Raw genomic sequence first — 18046 nt, 5'->3', positions numbered from 1 at the left:
CGGGAACGAGGAGGGTAACAAAAGCATGAACATGAACGTGAGCGAAATGTGGTCGTGGCAGTCCGTAACTTGCGGCAATGACCCGACACAGAGTGGTGGGTCTGGGAGGCTTAAATAGTCCGAGTAATTAGGGGAGCAGATGGGAATCAGGTGCGTGATGAGGGTAACGGGGAACAGGTGCGTGGCTGGTGAGGACGAGTGCTGAGGGGAGGCGCTATCACAGCTGACCAAAACAATAACAGAAAACACATGGCGGGAAGGAGGGGACGAATACAATAACAAAACCGCATGCACATGAAAACAATAACAAAGCCCCTCTCATGCCCGACGCGGATCATGACATTAAGAAATAATCAAGAGTGAAATAAAAAGGTTTAAATTAATATTGATGTAATTTAACATTAAAATAATTGAATAAATATTGTAGTATTACATAAACAAGCTTAAATATAAGTTGAAATGTTGTGTATTTTTAAATGGCCTAATTTAGATATGGGAAGTAATTCTCTTTATGAAACTATGAAGGGACTGGAGCTCACAGAAGTGACCAGTCTTGGTTCTGAAGTTCCGATGTAACCATATACTGCCCTGAGAGAAAATATGCCTGAGCATTGTTAATGGTGGGGGCAATTCTCTCGCCAGGTCGGTGACCTTCCAGGGTATGAGAGTAATTTAAGGTGGTCACGAGTAGACTGGTCGTATCAAAGGGGAGACGCATCTGCTCTCCCTCTGGGGGACTTTTGGAGGGAAATCCCGAAGACTAGCGGGATGGGAATGCATATGCAACAAGGGAAAATTAGATATTCATGTCCTACTTGGGCATTCCCTGTAAGAAGGGAATGTCTAAGAGGGGGCTCACACGTGCGCGGGGCGCATACACGCACACGTTTTTGGGGAGACTTTTTTTTACATCAGCATGTGACGAGAATACAATCTTTTTCGAACCAGTTCTTTTCCATCACCAATCCAGCCTTGCTCGGCTGCCTCTCCGGAAGGCAGCAAGGACCCAAACATCTGCCAAGTTACAGGATGGAAAGTATACTATGAACTTACCTTTCAAGAAGAAAGATGTCTTCTTACCAAACAATTTTGCTGTGGCCCAGCAACGGTTACAAGGTCTGAAGAAGAAATTTAAGTTTGATCAGCAACTCCATCAAGAATATGTGAAGTCCATGACTAATGTAATCACTTGCAATTATGCAGAACAAGTACCTGACGATCAAAGAGACCTTGATTCAGGAAGAGTTTGGTATATTCCCCATCATGGTGTCCATCATCCCAGAAAGGGAACACTGCGTGTCGTGTTTGACTGTGGTGCCACGTTTAAGGGCTTGTCCCTGAATACGGAGCTGCTGCAAGCACGTTGTGGTCCTCGTCAGCACCCGTGCGGCTGAATTCTGAAGTAGTTGTAGACTAGAAATACTCTTTTTGGGAAGACCAGAGAGCAGGGCATTACAGTAATCTAGGCGGCAGGAAATAAAAGCATGCATCAGCACCTCCGTGTTAGCCTGAGAAAGAAACGGGCGGACTCTGGCTATATTCTTCAGGTGATAAAAACCAATCTTGGTTACATTTTAAATATGAGGAATAAAACTGAGCTCAGAGTAAAAAAAGACGCCCAGGTTCTTCACAAATTGTGATGAGTTTTTCTCTCTGACCTTCAGGACCAATAACTAAAACCTCTGTTTTGTCCTGATTGAGCTGTAGGAAATTCTCTGCCATCCATGACTTAATATCTAAAATGCAATTTAAAAGGGTATCGATAGGCTTTGTGTCATCCGGAGACACGGCAATATACAGCCATGTGTCATCAGCGTAGCTGTGGAAGCTGATGCGTGTCGCCTCATGACATCCCCAAGAGGAAGCATGTACAGATTAAAAAGTATTGGGCCTAAAATTGAACCTTGGGGAACCCGACATTCAATTTCATGGGTTTTGGCGGAACAGGTATCCATACTTGCAAAGAAACGTCTGTCTGTGAGATAGGAATAAAACCAGTTAAAAGCAGTACCAGAGATGCCCAATAGGTTTTTAAGTCTATTTAATAAAATGTGATTTACTGTGTCAAACGCGGCACTTAAATCCAGTAGCACCAAAACTGTGAGTTTTTTTGCATCTGCAAAACACCTGAAATCATTTAGAATCCTTAAAAGAGCTGCCTCTGTACTGTGGTTCATTCTAAAACCAGATTGAAATTTCTCTAAAACATTATTTGTATTTAAAAAAATAATATAACTGTAGAAAAACATTTTTTTCTAAAATCTTACTTCAAAACGGTAAGTTGGATACAGGGGTGTAATTATTTAAAACACTGGGCTCTGAATTGCTCTTCTTCAGAAGGGGCTTCACCACCGCCGTTTTAAACGCAGTGGGGAAGACACCCGTCTGAAGAGAGCAATTGACTATATTTAAAATCTGTTCCTCAAAAAAATCCATAAAAAGCTTTTAAAAGTGATGTGGGAATTGGATCTAAAAGGCAGGTTGTTTGATTTATCTGGGAGAAAACTCGACCAAGTGTCCTTGCATCAACCAGGGCAAAACTTTCCAGTGTTTCCTCTGGTAAAAATGACTGTCCAGTGTTAATAGAAGTTACATTTTGATGAGCTAAAAGACTGGATCTTATGTCATCGATTTTACTTCTGAAGTGGTCTGCAAAGTCCTCACAGAGAGCGTCTGTCGCTGTCTGTGAGGACTTTTTAATATCAGAGCTGGTTAAAAGATCAAAGGTGGAGAAGAGATACCTAGGGTTGTTTTTACTAATTGTAATGAGATTTGAGAAGTAAGACATTCTTGCCAGTTTGACTGTTTTATTGTAGGATTTGAGTTGTTGACATAATATTTGGTCATGACCAGGTCCAGGGTGTGTCCTCTGTTGTGAGTTGGCTGTGCGACATGCTGTTTAAATTCAAAATAGTTAAAAAGGTTTAAAGATTCTCTGGACAGTGAGTCCGAGATATTGTCAACGTGCACATTAAAATCGCCAGTTATTAAAATTCTGTTATAAGTGGAATGTAAAATCGATAAGAACTCTGAAAACTCACTCATAAAAGAAGTAGAGTGATGAGGAGGTCTATAAAGTGTGACACAGAGAATAGAAGGACTGCTAAAAACAAAGGCGTGGTGTTCAAAAGATAAATAAATACCTGTTAAAAATAGTTTCCTTTGAGATAAGGGAAGTTTTTATAATTGACACAGTCCCGCCTCCTCTTTTACAGTCTCTGGTCGAAAATAAAAAATTAAAATTTGGTGGGCAAGCCTCGGTGAGAGCAACTGGAGCATCTGTACCGAGCCATGTCTCAGATAAAAGAATACCTTCAAGGTTGTTGTCTAAAATCAGGTCGTTTATGATAAAAGTTTTGTTTAAAAGGGAGCGCACGTTCAGCACAGCCAGGTTAATGTTTGTGCTGGACGTGCGCTCATGGTCACATGGATTTGAAATGTTAACATATAAAAGATTGTCACTTTTAAAACCACTTTGTTTGTGTGTGGGAGGGAACCATCTGCGAGTGATGGTTTGAATTGAGAAAATGTCCGACTTGAGTGGGAATGATAGTCGGGGCCTGTTGGGAATGCTATTGAAAGAAACTAAGATTGGCCTGTAGGTGGGTGTAGTGAGTTTGGTATTGCAATGGTTTGTGTTAGAGCTTGGGGTGGGAACACAGGCGGAGTGATTTGTCCGTCGGAGTCAGCTGGGAGCGTGATTGACAACTGCATAATGAATGTTAGCTGCTAAAATCGAGCTACCCAGGAAGCTCGGGTGAAAAGCGTCTGGTTGATAAAAGGAAGGACGGTTCCAAAATAGGTTAAAATTGTCAATAAAAGCAAAACCGAAATGTCCGCAAGTGCGTATGAACCATGTGATCAGGCTTAAAAGACGACTGAAGCGCTCGCTGCCGGGGGATAGCGGCGGTAAAGTGCCGCTTGCCCAGACCGACAGACCACAAGTTTGTAGCAGGTCGAAGAGGACATTAAAATCTCGCTTGGTTTGTTCCGATTGTCGGCGCACTGTTTCATTCGTCCCCACGTGGACAACGAGCCGGGATACGGATGGTGGAAGAGAGAGAAGAACATCTGGCAGGATGTTAGCTATGTCCGTAACGTTGGCTCCGGGATAACAGCGGGTGATAGGACCAATGTAGCGTGTGTGTTTAATGATGCTGTCGCCAACAATGACGGTGGTTGGTGAGTGCAGAGGATGTGAAGGATGAGTGCCAGGGGAACCGTGAACTCTGTGGACTCTGTGAAGAGAATCCCGACCTCGTTGTCCTAAATCGTGCTCCTCAGGCCGGGTGGCAACTGAGGACGGGACTGGTGAGTGGTGCCGATGTTGTGGCCCACTCGTGTGCCGGGACACTGCGTCCCTGAGCAGCCCCACTCGAGAACGGCCGACCGGGCCACGCGTGGACTTACCCACTCCGGCCGAATTTTGCATGAGCGGCAGAGAATTCAAAGGAGCACGTGGGACCCCAGCCCTGGGGTCAGATGCTACGGCTGACGTCTCCGACCGCAGGGGCGCAGCAGTGGCAGCGGGAGAATCCTCTGCCAGGGAGGAAAAACGATTCCTCATGACCAATCGAGGGCAGGGAGATGGTTCTCTGCTCCTCTCGCTGCGGGATGCCACCTCGATCCAGGTGGTACCATGGAGTGGTGTTGAACAGGATGGGCCTGGGCAGGTAGCTGGATCCCATCTCACCGTGTCCGTCAGTGGAGCCTCTGTCATACTCACCGCTGTGATTTCGCTGGATTGCCTATCCATAATGACGGCGGAGAGTTGTGGGAAACGGGTCGTGAAAGACGCGACGAGGGACTCTTTTCGACGGAGTTCTTCCGTCAGACGACGGTCTTCCTCTCTCAGGTCAGAGATTGTTTTATTTGTTTCATCCTGCACCATTATGAACCGGGTCCGGTGACCGGGGCTAGCACGGCGGGCTAGCAGCGGCTAGTCTGAGGCAGAAGTATGCTAGCTGTTTGACAGTTGGCCGGTTCACCGGTGGGAGCGTGCCCGTAGGTTAAAAATTTAAAACAGTCACTGTATACAAAAAATAATAAAAAGTATAAAAAGTATGTCCAAGCAGTAAAAGTTGCGCAAGCTTATTACGATGAGCACTCCTACGGAGGCGAACAACTTCCGCGTCCTGTCAAGCCAAAAGAAATAGAAATCTAGGAAGTTCGTGTTAAAAAAAAAAAATAAATAACGTGAGCATTCTTAAATTAGATTTATTACTCAATATACGGTGGGTCAAGCTTCCCTCACACTTGATCTTTCAGTAGACCGTGTCTTCATCTTCACTCTTTATAGCCGTGATTCTCAAATAGTGGGTCGCGGTGCGATGCTGAGGCGGGCGCGTGGGACCCTGGGGAACATGCTTTTTTTCCGCCGTAGTCCAGCTGTACGATGCATAGTTTTGGGACCGAAAAAGGCAATCTCAGACAATGCGAGTTTGAGCTAGTCAAAGCTGTTTGTGCGCCTAGTTCACGCGGTACTGAATAAAAAAAAGAAAAAAAAAGCGTCGCCCTGTCGCTCGTTGTCCCGGAGGTGATTTCTTTCCGCTACTTAAATGCCCTGCGCTAAGCTATCTTCCGCCGCAGCAGAACGGACTTTGTTTGAACTATATGTAAGTCCATACACAGCAGCAGCAACAAGCTACGTGATGGAAAATAAACGACTCCACTAACAAGTAGCGTGCTAAACGAGGAGGTGAGGAGGTGCTAAGCGCGCTAATCGCGAAAATGAATTTTTTCGATGTACGCACGAGCAGCAGCTATGAACAGAAATGTTGTATTGCAACCATTACGTATCTAAACATAAAATAAAAGGAACACGGAAATGTCTGACGTCATCACGACGAAGTGGTTCGATGTCAAACGTATAGTAAATGTAATGATAGCAGTTATATCATTAGTCAGTAGTTGGCAGTATTGCCTGATGTGTGTTTAGTTACCAGACGAACAAGTGTGTATGCACAAAGACGAGAATGCAAGTCAGTAAATAAAGAGACACAAGCTTGCAGCATCACGTTACCTGCGTGACTTCTGAAGATAGAAGACAGAACATTACATGGTACCAGGTTGCGGGTCAAGAAAAGGACTGACGCGAGATGGACTCCGTAAGGCCACCAGAAGCGCTGAAAAAGATGGGAAATGTGGACGCGAGTTGGCGGGCTTTCAAGCAACAATTCCAGCTCTACCTTGCCGCCGTGGGAGTCGGTAACAGAGCGGACGAAAGAAAAATAGCCCTTTTGCGAACCAATGCTGGAGACGTGGCCATCGAGGTATTCAACACCTTTGTTTATGATGAACCGAAGATAAAGACAAGTTTGAAACGGTCTTACAAAAATTTGATGAAAACTGTCTTGCTAAGAAAAACGAAACTTATGAGAGATACGTGTTTTGTTCAAGACTCTAACAGCGCGGTGAGTCCTTTGACAATTTCCTCACCGATCTCAAAATTAAAGCTAAGTCTTGTAACTTTGGTGATCTGAAAAACTCAATAATAAGGAAAGCCTTGCCAAGCTAACGAGCTAGCAAAGCAGCACGTGCTAACTTTCCAAGCAGCGCCATTTTATGAAAAAAACAGAGTCCGTGAAGGCAGTGACGAGGAAAGGTAAACTGCGATTCAAGAAAAAGACCAAATACAATGAAAATGATCAAGCGCCATTCAGCTGGAAAAAGGTGTGGAGAAATGCACGAGCCAAAACGGTGTCCTGCATTTGGGAGAACATGTGCTAAGTGTAAAAAGCAAAATCACTATGCTAATGTGCAACACCAAGAAGAAAGTGCACACCGTGCAGGAAGACACAGATGGTAGTGATGACCTAAGTGACACATTTTTCATCAAAATCGTGTCATATGACGAAAGCGATGTGCAACAACAAACTAGAGGAGACCCAGAGCAAGCTGTTAATGCAGTAAAAGAAGATAAATGGATTGCACCACTGCTTGTCAATGTGACTCAAGTTACTTTTAAAATTGACACAGGAGCAAAAGCAAATATAATAAACGAAAAAGACTTGAAATCACTTGAAGAGAAACCGGAAAGAGTCACAGACAAGCCCGTGAAATTGAAAACTTACAACAATCAGCCAATAAAAACAAAGGGATGTTGAAGGCTAAAAGTGACAGCAAAGGGAAGACAACACAAGTTAACGTTCAAAATTGTGCCAAGTCGACTGTAGTATATCCTTGGAGACAAGGCAGCTGAAGATCTTGGATTGATAAAAAGAATTGACCAAATCAACAGCAAGGATGTCAATAAGAACAACAAAGTGTTGCAGAGTGAAGGTCGTAAGAGTATAGGGAACAAATACTTTTCTGTCTTCAAAGGACAAGGGACGCTACCTTACACTTATAAAATACAGCTCAAGGAAGATGCTAAACCTGTAGTACATGCCCCGAGAAGAGTTCCAGCCCCTCTCAAGGATAGATTAAAAAAGGAACTGAATTACGTGTTTGCCTCGACCCCAAAGATCTGAATGAAAACATTAAAAAAGAAGTGACATGGCAGGTGCTAAGTATTTTAGCAAATTAGATGCATCGCATGGATTTTGGTATTAATAACTGTGTTTGGTTTGCTTTTGTGAATAAAGATTTTACAAAAAACGTATGAGTAAATATTTGTCATCTTATAAATATTTGCACAACAGAGTACTGAGTTTCGAGATCCTCACTATTATATTTCTCAAAATTATATTTCTTAGCAATTTAGCTTAGTTAAGGGATATTTTATTGACAATCTAACATCAATATACAAAGACAGAAAAAAATTTGGTGGTGGGGGGGCGAATCTTTTTCTTCTGGGTAGGGGCGGGTGTGAAATAATTGAGAGGCACTGCTAGTATATGCAGACATTATATTCATACAATCTTGCAGCCAGAGTGAACCGCAGCATCGGTCAGAGAATCGTAAACGTCCCACTGCTGGAGCAGCAGAGGCTTCTCGGGGCATAGGCGGAAGTGACGCGGGAGTTGACGCAGCAATGTGGCGTGAATTTAGTTATTTTGTTAATATTTTTAATCAACCGAAATAAAATATTATATAAAATATATATATATATATATATTAAAATAGAACAGCCAGGTGAAAAAACAAACACAAAGGCAAAGAAATATATTTGAAAAATACGTGCTTAAAGCATGACGTCATTAGCAAGCGCGCAGCTTCTGAAGGACCTCGACCACATCCACCGAGCCGTCCACACCGGAACAAAAACACCCACCGCTAAATTCTTCTGATTTAGCGTGGAACTGACTGTAATTTTCTCAAAGGATGTCCAGTGCTACTCTAAAGGACTACGACATAATTCATTAAGTCTTTGTGTCCCGATAATCTCATTTTCGCGCGTTGATGCTTTTCGGCGTAGTTAGCTTAGCTTGCTAGCTAGCTAGCCGCTAACGAAAAGAGGCACATGACTCATCGCCAAGCAGAGCTCAAGTGCGGATTTTTTGGAATTATCATTTGAAAATGTGTGAAAGAACGACACCCAAGTACAAAGAGGAACTTTGTGGAATAAAAGAAGAGAACGAGCAACATCTTCAACTGCTTGACGAAGGTTGCAACCAACCTCGTGTTGTGCCACACAAAGCAGGTTTGTACACGTCTAACTCTCATTTGTTTTGTATAGAACGACTTTCGATCGTTAGAAATATGCATCACACGTTCAAGGATATTGTCGTTTTATTTTTAAATATTGCCTTTTACTTGTCGGTTTGCTGAACATTTGTTGATGCCAAATGAAATCAGTGCAGAAAATAAATGCCAAAGAATAACCAATAGTGGGGGGTGAACTCCATGTTTTCCCAGTATAAAATTTGAACTGATTATTTAACATTTTACATTTTCTGTTTTTTATATCTTGTTCAAGCAATTCCTTACGGAAGGAATTCTGCTTGAATCTAAAATATGTGTACACTGCGGCGAAAACATTAATGGCGGTTGATCAATTTTAGTGGATAAAACACAAAATATTACGTTTTTTTTTTTTTTTAAATCAAGTACGTATTGGTTTTATTTGTTTATTTATTAACTTTGTACTGGCTTCGTCGGGTGAGAGTCAATGAACCTCGGGTGGCCCTGCACTGTTTTGTGCACATGTGCATAGTTTCACTTCATCCAAACATTTAAAATACATTTAATGCATCCATCCAGGGTTGCACGGATCTCATCAGTGAACAAGCGCATGCTGCAAGGAATGCATCTGCATCTTTGGCTTACTATGGGCTTAAAAAGGGAGAACGTCACAACCCCCTTTTCCACCAACAAGTCCAGGAACATTTAGTTCCTGGTAATAAAGTTCCTCTAGCCCAGGTGGTTTGCATCTCGACTGCAACTCATAGTTCTTGATAATGTATGCAAAAGACAATGATGACGTAACGGTGGGAGGTGTTGTGTTACTTTGTTACTCATTACTGACACCCTCTGGCTGTTATACATCATTGCGGTTACAAAATAATTCAGTGAACTCATATTATGGTGTATCTTAGTCTAATTTTAATACATATTGGATAACTTTAAAATATACAGTCATTATTCAAATATGTCAACATGAAAGTCAGAGTGAAAGTGTTGTTGCTTAATGCTTATGTGTAAGAACTTTTACTCTTCAAACGTAATTTTGTTTTAAAATTTATTTCAAAACAGACATTTTATAAAAATAAAAAGGGTAATGTCGGAAATTACTCGCAGGATAAATATAATTTTGGGTAAAAAACAAACAAACGTAAATCATACAATAAATAGCGACTCTGATTCCAGGGCCCCTTTAATTCTTTTAGGGATCCGGATTATAATGGAAGCAAAAAGTACCCACAATGAAACTATCTCTCAATGCAAAATGAAAAACTTGTAAACATATTTCACTTGAAGGATTCCTATTTTATCAATGACATGATGTTGCGATGACCCCCAGTGGTCTGCATCAATATGTTCGGGTCCCACAACAGGTGTTCCATCAGACGCACACAATAGCCTGTGTGTGCTAACCTCAGCTCGCTCCCAGAAACGTCTGTGACTAATTCAGGAATGAAATCGGGCATCAGCCGCAAGGTGCTTCCTTTTTAAATGCTCGTTTATCACTGTTGTGCTGCTAAAAGGAGGTTTACATCGTCGGACGTAATTTTGTGAAATGTCCCCTATGGTCCGGTCCAAGTCGGGGTCGCATGCATTGCTCCGTGTGCGGCAGGCACAAGTCAAGGTAGCACGGTAGAAAATAAGACAGTCGCCGCATGAGCTTTGACGTGACCAAAACAAATTTGTCTTTTTGTGTCCTGCAGACGTCAATGAAAACGATCTCCGTTCTGTGAAAGAGGAGCCAGACTGGACTCACATCAAAAAGGAGGAGGAGGAGGAGGAGGAGATCAACAAGTCACCACTGAACGTTGTCCCTATAAAGACTGAAGATGAAAACAAGGGTGAGGGTGAGGACAACAGAGGGGCGGAGCCTACAAGCAGCAGCTCAAGGCATCACGTGACAACAGAAGGTGATGAAGACCACTGGGGGCCATCACAAGCACAAAATGAGGACACATTATCAGACGCTCATGACGATGATGATGATACTGATGATGATGATGATGATGATGATGGTGGGCAAGCCAAAGGTGAAAGGGCAAAGCTGTCTTTAAAAGGGCACAGAAAAACACGCAGTGGTGAAAAACCTTTTTCCTGCTCGGTTTGTGGCAAAAGATTCTCTCAAAAGTCAAATTTAACAGAACATGCAAGAACACACAGTGGAGGAAAACCTTTTTCTTGCTCAGTTTGTGGCAAAAGATTCTTTCAAAAGTTTGATTTAACAATCCACCCAAGAATACACAGTGGAGAAAAACCTTTTTCCTGCTCAGTTTGTGGCAAAAGCTTCTTTCAAAAGTCAAGTTTAAAAAGGCACACAAGAACACACAGTGGAGAAAAACCTTTTTCCTGCTTGGTTTGTGGTAAAAGCTTCTCTCAAAAGTTTGATTTAACAATCCACACAAGAACACACAGTGGAGAAAAACCTTTTTCTTGCTCAGTTTGTGGTAAAAGCTTCTCTCAAAAGTTTGATTTAACAATCCACACAAGAACACACAGTGGAGAAAAACCTTTTTCATGCTCAATTTGTGGAAAATGCTTCTCTCAAAAGGCACATTTAACAGAACACGCAAGAACACATAGTGGAGAAAAACCTTTTTCGTGCTCAGTTTGTGGCAAGAGTTTCTCTCGAAAGTCACATTTACGAATCCACACAAGAAAGCATAGTGGAGACAAGCCATTCAGTTGCAGCGTTTGTGCTAAAAAATTCTCCACGAAACATTATGCTGAGAGACACAATTGTGCTGGTGAGAATTGCAGCGATACTTGAAGATTAAAAAAATTAAAAAAAAAAATGAAAGAACCGACTCTTTGTGGTAAGATGTAAATGTGATTTTGAATAAAATATGATGACATTGAATTTTGCAAAGCTCTTTTATTGACACAAAGCCAATGTGATTATTGTCAGAATAAGCATCATGTCTGAGTGATGATTTGTTTTGGTGTTTACATCAAACATGTAAATAAAATTTATTGCCTTTGCCTGGAATAACATTTTTTAACGTTATGCTTTTCAGTTGTCGTCTTAATCATACCTAATGGAAAAAGTGTGAGAAGAAACTGTGCTTATGAAATCGGTGCCTTCCACAATCATCAATAAAAACACTTGCTCAACTGGCCTTCATTACGCAGTGTGAAAAGGTGAAAAACTGAACTAGAAGTTGAACTCTAAAAAGAACCAAAAAGAGAAACGCGAATAGTCTCGGTTTCTCTTTCTAGGTTGAGCTCTATCTAGTGTTTGGGGTTTGTTGCGAAGCAGAATCTCACTTCGGAAAAACTATAATTTTGTCAAATATACCAAATATTTTTGTTCATGCTATATTATATTTTTTATACTTTGGATTGCTTATATAATGAAATCGGGAAATATTAAAATGTAAAATTAGCAACGACATACAGACTTAATGCAATTAATAAGAAATATAGAAACATTTTATAAATATTGAACACATTGAGAAGAGTCCTAATCTTGAAATAAATATTGAAATATAAAAAATACTTATGTATTAAATTAATTCAATAACCCGACCCTGGATGAGCGGCAGAAAATGGCTGGATGGATGGAATAATTTAAATTGCATACATATTCAAATGAACAAATATGTTAGGAAATATTCAAGTGTGAAATAAAAAGGTTTAAATTAATATTGATATAATTTTGCATATTAAAATAATTGAATAAATATTGTATTATTACATAAGCAAGCTTAAATATAAATTGAAATAAATGAAAAAAAAAAGTCGTGTATTTTTAAATGGCCTAATATAGATATGGGAAGTAATTCTCTTCGCATACCAGCCTGGCATCAGTGTGGATGATGCCATGATCTACCTGCTCCACACTTCACTCTCCCACCTGGAGAAGGCTGGGGGCACGGTGAGGATCATGTTCTTATTGGGAGACAAGCTGGAGCAGGCGGGAGTGGCCCACCACCTCATCACATGGATCCACGACTACCTCACAAACCGGCCACAGTACGTGAGGACACAGGACTGTGTGTCTGACGTGCTCCTCTGCAGCACGGGAGCGCCGCAGGGAACTGTGCTGGCTCCCTTCCTGTTCACCCTCTACACCTCGGACTACAAATACAATTCCACAACCTGTCACCTGCAGAAGTTCTCTGATGACTCTGCGATTGTCGGCCTCATCACTGACGATGACGATCGGGAGTACAGAGGGGTTACGCAGGGGTTCGTGGACTGGTGTCAGCAGAACCGCCTCCAAATCAACGCTGGGAAATCCAAAGAGCTGGTGGTGGATTTCCGCAAGCGTCTGCACTCTCCACCTGCACCAGTGAATATCCAGGGAACAGACGTTGAGAGGGTCTCAACTTACAAGTACCTGGGTGTTCATCTGAACAATAAACTGGACTGGAGCGACAACACAGACGCTCTCTATAGGAAGGGTCAGAGCAGACTCTTCCTACTCAGGCGGTTGAGGTCCTTTGGCGTTGGGGGAACACTCCTCAGGAACTTCTATGACTTGGTGGTTTCATCAGTCATCTTCTATGGAGTGGTCTCCTGGGCAGGAGGCATCTCGGGCCGAGACAAAAAGAGACTGGACAAACTGGTGAGGAGGGCCAGCTCTGTCCTGGGCTGCTCCCTGGACTCTGTGGAGTCAGTGGGGGGCAGGAGGATGACGGTGAAACTGGCATCAATGCTGGACAACCCAGCCCACCCACTCAATGACACTCTGAGAACACTCCACAGCTCCTTCAGTGATAGACTTTTACACCCTCGCTGTACCAAAGAGAGATTTCGCCGCCCCTTCCTGCCGACTGCTGTCAGACTTTTTAACAAGAACATTCGGTCAGGCCTACAAACGGGAGGGCATTAGTGCAATTGTGCAGTCCTAGGATGCAATATATACTACGACTGTACTTTCAGCCAAGGGTGTACTTAAATATTGACCAATGATGTATTTTGTTTCCCATTACAGTATTCTTATAACAGTACTTCTATCACTGCAGCATTTCTACCATTGCAGGACGTTCACTATTACAGTACTTTTATCATTGCAGTATTTTTCTATTGTTGCAGTACTTTTCCTATTACAGTACTTTTTCCATTGCAGTATATTTTATCATTGCAGTACTTTTTAACATTACAGTACTTTTATCATTGCAGTATTTTCTATCATGCAGTACTTTTCTATCATGTCAGTACTCTTACCATTACAGTACTTTTATCAGTGTAATATCTTTATCATTGCAGTATTTTCAATCATTCAGTAGTTTTTATCATTACAGTGTTTCCCCCTCTGTATAATGGACAGGCATTAGGAGTGTTTCCTTACACTTAGATACGTTTATACTGTGTATATTTGCATGCGTTTTTATGAATGTCTGCTGCTAATGTTATACATTAACGGCTACATTACGCCGCCGACTCTGTGTGATCTATATCTTTGCTGCTGTAACACTTCAGATTTCCCCATTGTGGGACTAATAAAGGACATCTTATCTTATCTTATAAAGAGAATTACTTCCCATATCTACATTAGGCCATTTAAAAATACACAACTTTTTTTTTCATTTATTTCAATTTATATTTAAGCTTGCTTATGTAATAATACAACATTTATTCAATTATTTTAATATGCAAAATTAGATCAATATTAATTTAAACCTTTTTATTTCACTCTTGATTATTTCTTAACATATTTGTTCATTTGAATATGTGTACAATTTAAATTATTCCATCCATCCAGCCATTTTCTGCCGCTCATCCAGGGTCGGGTTATTGAATTAATTTAATACATAAGTATTTTTTATATTTCAATATTTATTTCAAGATTAGGACTCTTCTCAATGTGTTCAATATTTATAAAATGTTTCTATATTTCTTATTAATTGCATTAAGTCTGTATGTCGTTGCTAATTTTACATTTTAATATTTCCCGATTTCATTATATAAGCAATCCAAAGTAAAAAAAATATAATATAGCATGAACAAAAATATTTGGTATATTTGACAAAATGATAGTTTTTTCCGAAGTGAGATTCTGCTGAGCAACAAACCCCAAACACTTGTTAGAGCTCAACCTAGAAAGTGTATTTAGCCAGTCATAAATTTATTCAGAAAGCGAAATATTAAATGTATGTGAGGGGATATTCGAAGAGTTTGAGTTTTGTTCAATGAACCATACATATACGAGCCAGCCAAACACAGCGAGAAAACCAGCGCTGACTCCAGTCGCCATCAAGTTGCCAACTCCTGACATACCAAAACCTTTGAGAGAAACTGAGACCATTTGCGTTTCTCTTTCTGGTTCTTTTTATAGTTCAACTTCGAGATCAGTTTTTCACCTTTTCACACAGCGTAATGAAGGCCAGTTGAGCAAGTGGAACAAGTGATTTAATTGATGATTGTGGAAGGCAACGATTTCATAAGCACCGTTTCTTCTCACACCGTTTCCATTAGGTACGATTAAACAGACAACTGAAAAGCATAATGTTAAAAAATGTTATTCCAGGCAAAGGCAATAAATTTTATTTACATGTTTGATGTTAACACACAAAAAAACTCATCATCACTCAGACACATTGCTTCTTCTGGCACTGATCACATTGGCCTTGTGTCAATAAAAGAGCTTTGCAAAATTCAATTTCATCATATTTTATTGAAAATCACATTTACATCTTACCACAAAGAGTCGGTTCTTTCATTTTTTTTTTCTTTTTTTAATCTTCAAGTATCGCTGCAATTCTCACCAGCACAATTGTGTCTCTCAGCATGCTGTTTAGTGAAGAATGTTTTAGCACAAACGCTGCAACTGAATGGCTTGTCTCCATTGTGTGTTCTTGTGTGGCTTTGTAAACTTGACCTTTGAGAGAAACTCTTGGCACAAACTGAGCAGGAAAAAGGTTTTTCTCCAGTGTGTGTTCTTGTGTGGCTTGTGAAATGCGACTTTTGAGAGAAACTCTTGGCACAAACTGGGCAGGAAAAAGGTTTTTCTCCAGTGTGTGTTCTTGTGTGGCTTGTGAAATGCGACTTTTGAGAGAAACTCTTGGCACAAACTGAACAGGAAAAAGGTTTTTCTCCAGTGTGTGTTCTTGTGTGATTTGTTAAAAATGACTTTACATTAAAGCTTTTGCCACAAACTGAGCAGGAAAAAGGTTTTTCACCACTGTGCTTTCTTATGTGGTTTGTTAAATGCAACTTTTGAGAGAAACTCTTGCCACAAACTGAGCAGGAAAAAGGTTTTTCTCCACTGTGTGTTCTTGCGTGCCTTGTGAAATTAGAATTATGGGAGAAGCTTCTCCCACAATCTGAGCACGAAAAGGGTTTTTCACCACTGTGTGTTCTTGTGTGGATTGTTAAATGAGAATTTTGAGAGAAACTCTTGCCACAAATTGAGCAAGAAAAAGGTTTTTCTCCACTGTGTGTTCTTGTGTGCCTTACTAAATGAGTCTTTCGAGAGAAGCTTTTACCACAAACTGAGCACGAAAAGGGTTTTTCACCACTGTGTGTTCTTGTGTGGTATGTTAAATTTGATTTTAGAGAAAAGCTTTTACCACAAACCAAGCAGGAAAAAGGTTTTTCTCCACTGTGTGTTCTCGTGTGCGGTTTTAACGACAGCTTTGAAGTTAATGAGTCAGTGTGACATGCCCTTTCACCTTTGGCTTGCCCATCATCATCATCATCATCATCATTAGTATCATCATCATCGTCATGAGCGTCTGATGTGCCCTCATTTTGTGCTTGTGATGGCCCCCAGTGGTCTTCATCACCTTCTGTTGTCAAGTGATGACTTGAGCTGCTGCTTGTCGGCTCCGCCCCTCTTTTGTCCTCACTCTCATCCTTGTTTTCATCTTCAGTCTTTATAGGGAAAACGTTCAGTGGTGACTTGTTGATCTCCTCCTCGTCCTCCTCCTTTTTGATGTGAGTCAAGTCTGGCTCCTCTTTCACAGAACGGAGATCGTATACACTGACGTCTGCGGGACACAAAAAGACAAATTTGGTTTGGTCAAGTCAAAGTTCAGGCGGCGACTGTCTTATATTATTTCTCCCGTGCTACCTTAACTTGTGCCTGCCGCACACGGAGCAATGCATGCGACCCCGATTTGGACCAGACCATGGGGGCATTTCACAAAATTACGTCCTACGATGTAAACCTCCTTTTAGCAGCACAACAGTGATAAACGAGCATTTAAAAAGGAAGCACGTTGCGGCTGATGCCCGATTTCATTCCTGACATAGTCACAGACGTTTCTGGAAGCGAGCTGAAGTTAGCACACACAGGCTATTGTGTGCGTCTGATGGAACACCTGTTGTGGGACCCTAAGATATTAATGGGGGGCCACTGGGGGCCATCGCAACATAATGTCATTGATAAAATAGGAATCCTTCAAGCGAAATATGTTTTCAAGTATTTCATTTTGCATTTATGGATAGTTTCATCGTGGGTACTTTTTGCTTCCATTATAATCTGGATCCCTAAAAGAATTCAAGGAGCCCTGGCATCAGAGTCGCTATTTATTGTATGATTTACGTTACTTTTTTTTAACCCAAAATGACATTTATCCTGCGAGTAAGTTCCGACATTACCCTTTTTATTTTTATAAAATTTCTGTTTTGAAATAAATTTTAAAACAAAATTACGTTTGAAGAGTAAAAGTTCTTCCACATAAGCATTAAGCAACAACACTTTCACTCTGACTTTCATGTTGACATATTTGAATAATGACCGTATATTTTAAAGTTATCCAATATGTATTAAAATTAGACTAAGATACACCATAATAATATTAGAGTTCACTTAATTATTTTGTACCTGCAATGATGCATAACAGCCATAGGGTGTCAGTAATGAGTAACAAAGTAACACAAGACCTCCCACTAATACGTCATCATTGCCATTTGGATAAATTACCAGGAACTATGAGTTGCAGTGGAGATGCAAACCACCTGGGCCACAGGAACTTTATTACCAGGAACTAAATGTTCCTGGACTTGTTGGTAGAAAAGGGGGTTGTGACGTTCTCCCTTTTTAAGCCCATAGTAAGCCAAAGATGCAGATGCATTCCTTGCAGCATGTGCTTGTTCACTGATGAGATCCGTGCAACCCTGGATGGATGCATTCAATGTATTTTAAATGTTTGGATGGGGTGAAACTACGCACATGTGCACAAAACTTGAATTACACCCGACGAAGCCAGTACAAAGTTAATAAATAAATAAATAAGACCAATACGTACTTGATTTTTTTTTTTTTAACTTAATATTTTGTGTTTTATCCACTAAAATTGATCAACCGCCATTAATGTTTTCGCCGCAGTGTGCACATATTTTAGATTCAAGCAGAATTCCTTCCGTAAGGAATTGCTTGAACAAGATATAAAAAACAGAAAATGTAAAATGTTAAATAATCAGTTCAAATTTGATACTGGGAAAAACATGGAGTTCACCCCCCCACTATTGGTTATTCTTTGGCAATTATTTTGTGCACTGATTTAATTTGGCATAAACAAATGCTCAGCAG

At 40.8% G+C, this 18046-nt stretch overlaps 1 protein-coding gene across 1 annotated transcript in view; it reads left to right on the top strand.

The window, feature by feature from the left end:
* LOC148342000 (uncharacterized) overlaps window positions 1-11488 on the top strand; it is a 31999-nt gene extending 20511 nt beyond the window's left edge. Inside the window, exons 5-6 of the mRNA XM_088288019.1 lie at window positions 10765-11113; window positions 11471-11488. Of these exons, the coding sequence (XP_088144145.1) occupies window positions 10765-11113; window positions 11471-11488 (367 nt within the window). The remainder of the gene's footprint in view (window positions 1-10764; window positions 11114-11470) is intronic.
* The last annotated feature ends 6558 nt before the right edge of the window (window positions 11489-18046 follow it).

Source organism: Idiotropiscis lumnitzeri, chromosome 2, assembly GCF_059441095.1.
Source record: "Idiotropiscis lumnitzeri isolate Australia: NSW breed Sydney's pygmy pipehorse chromosome 2, RoL_Ilum_1.0, whole genome shotgun sequence".
Classification (NCBI taxonomy): Eukaryota; Metazoa; Chordata; class Actinopteri; order Syngnathiformes; family Syngnathidae; genus Idiotropiscis; species Idiotropiscis lumnitzeri.
The sequence above is the reverse complement of the archived record's forward strand: the minus strand, read 5'-3'. Positions and strand labels throughout refer to the sequence as shown.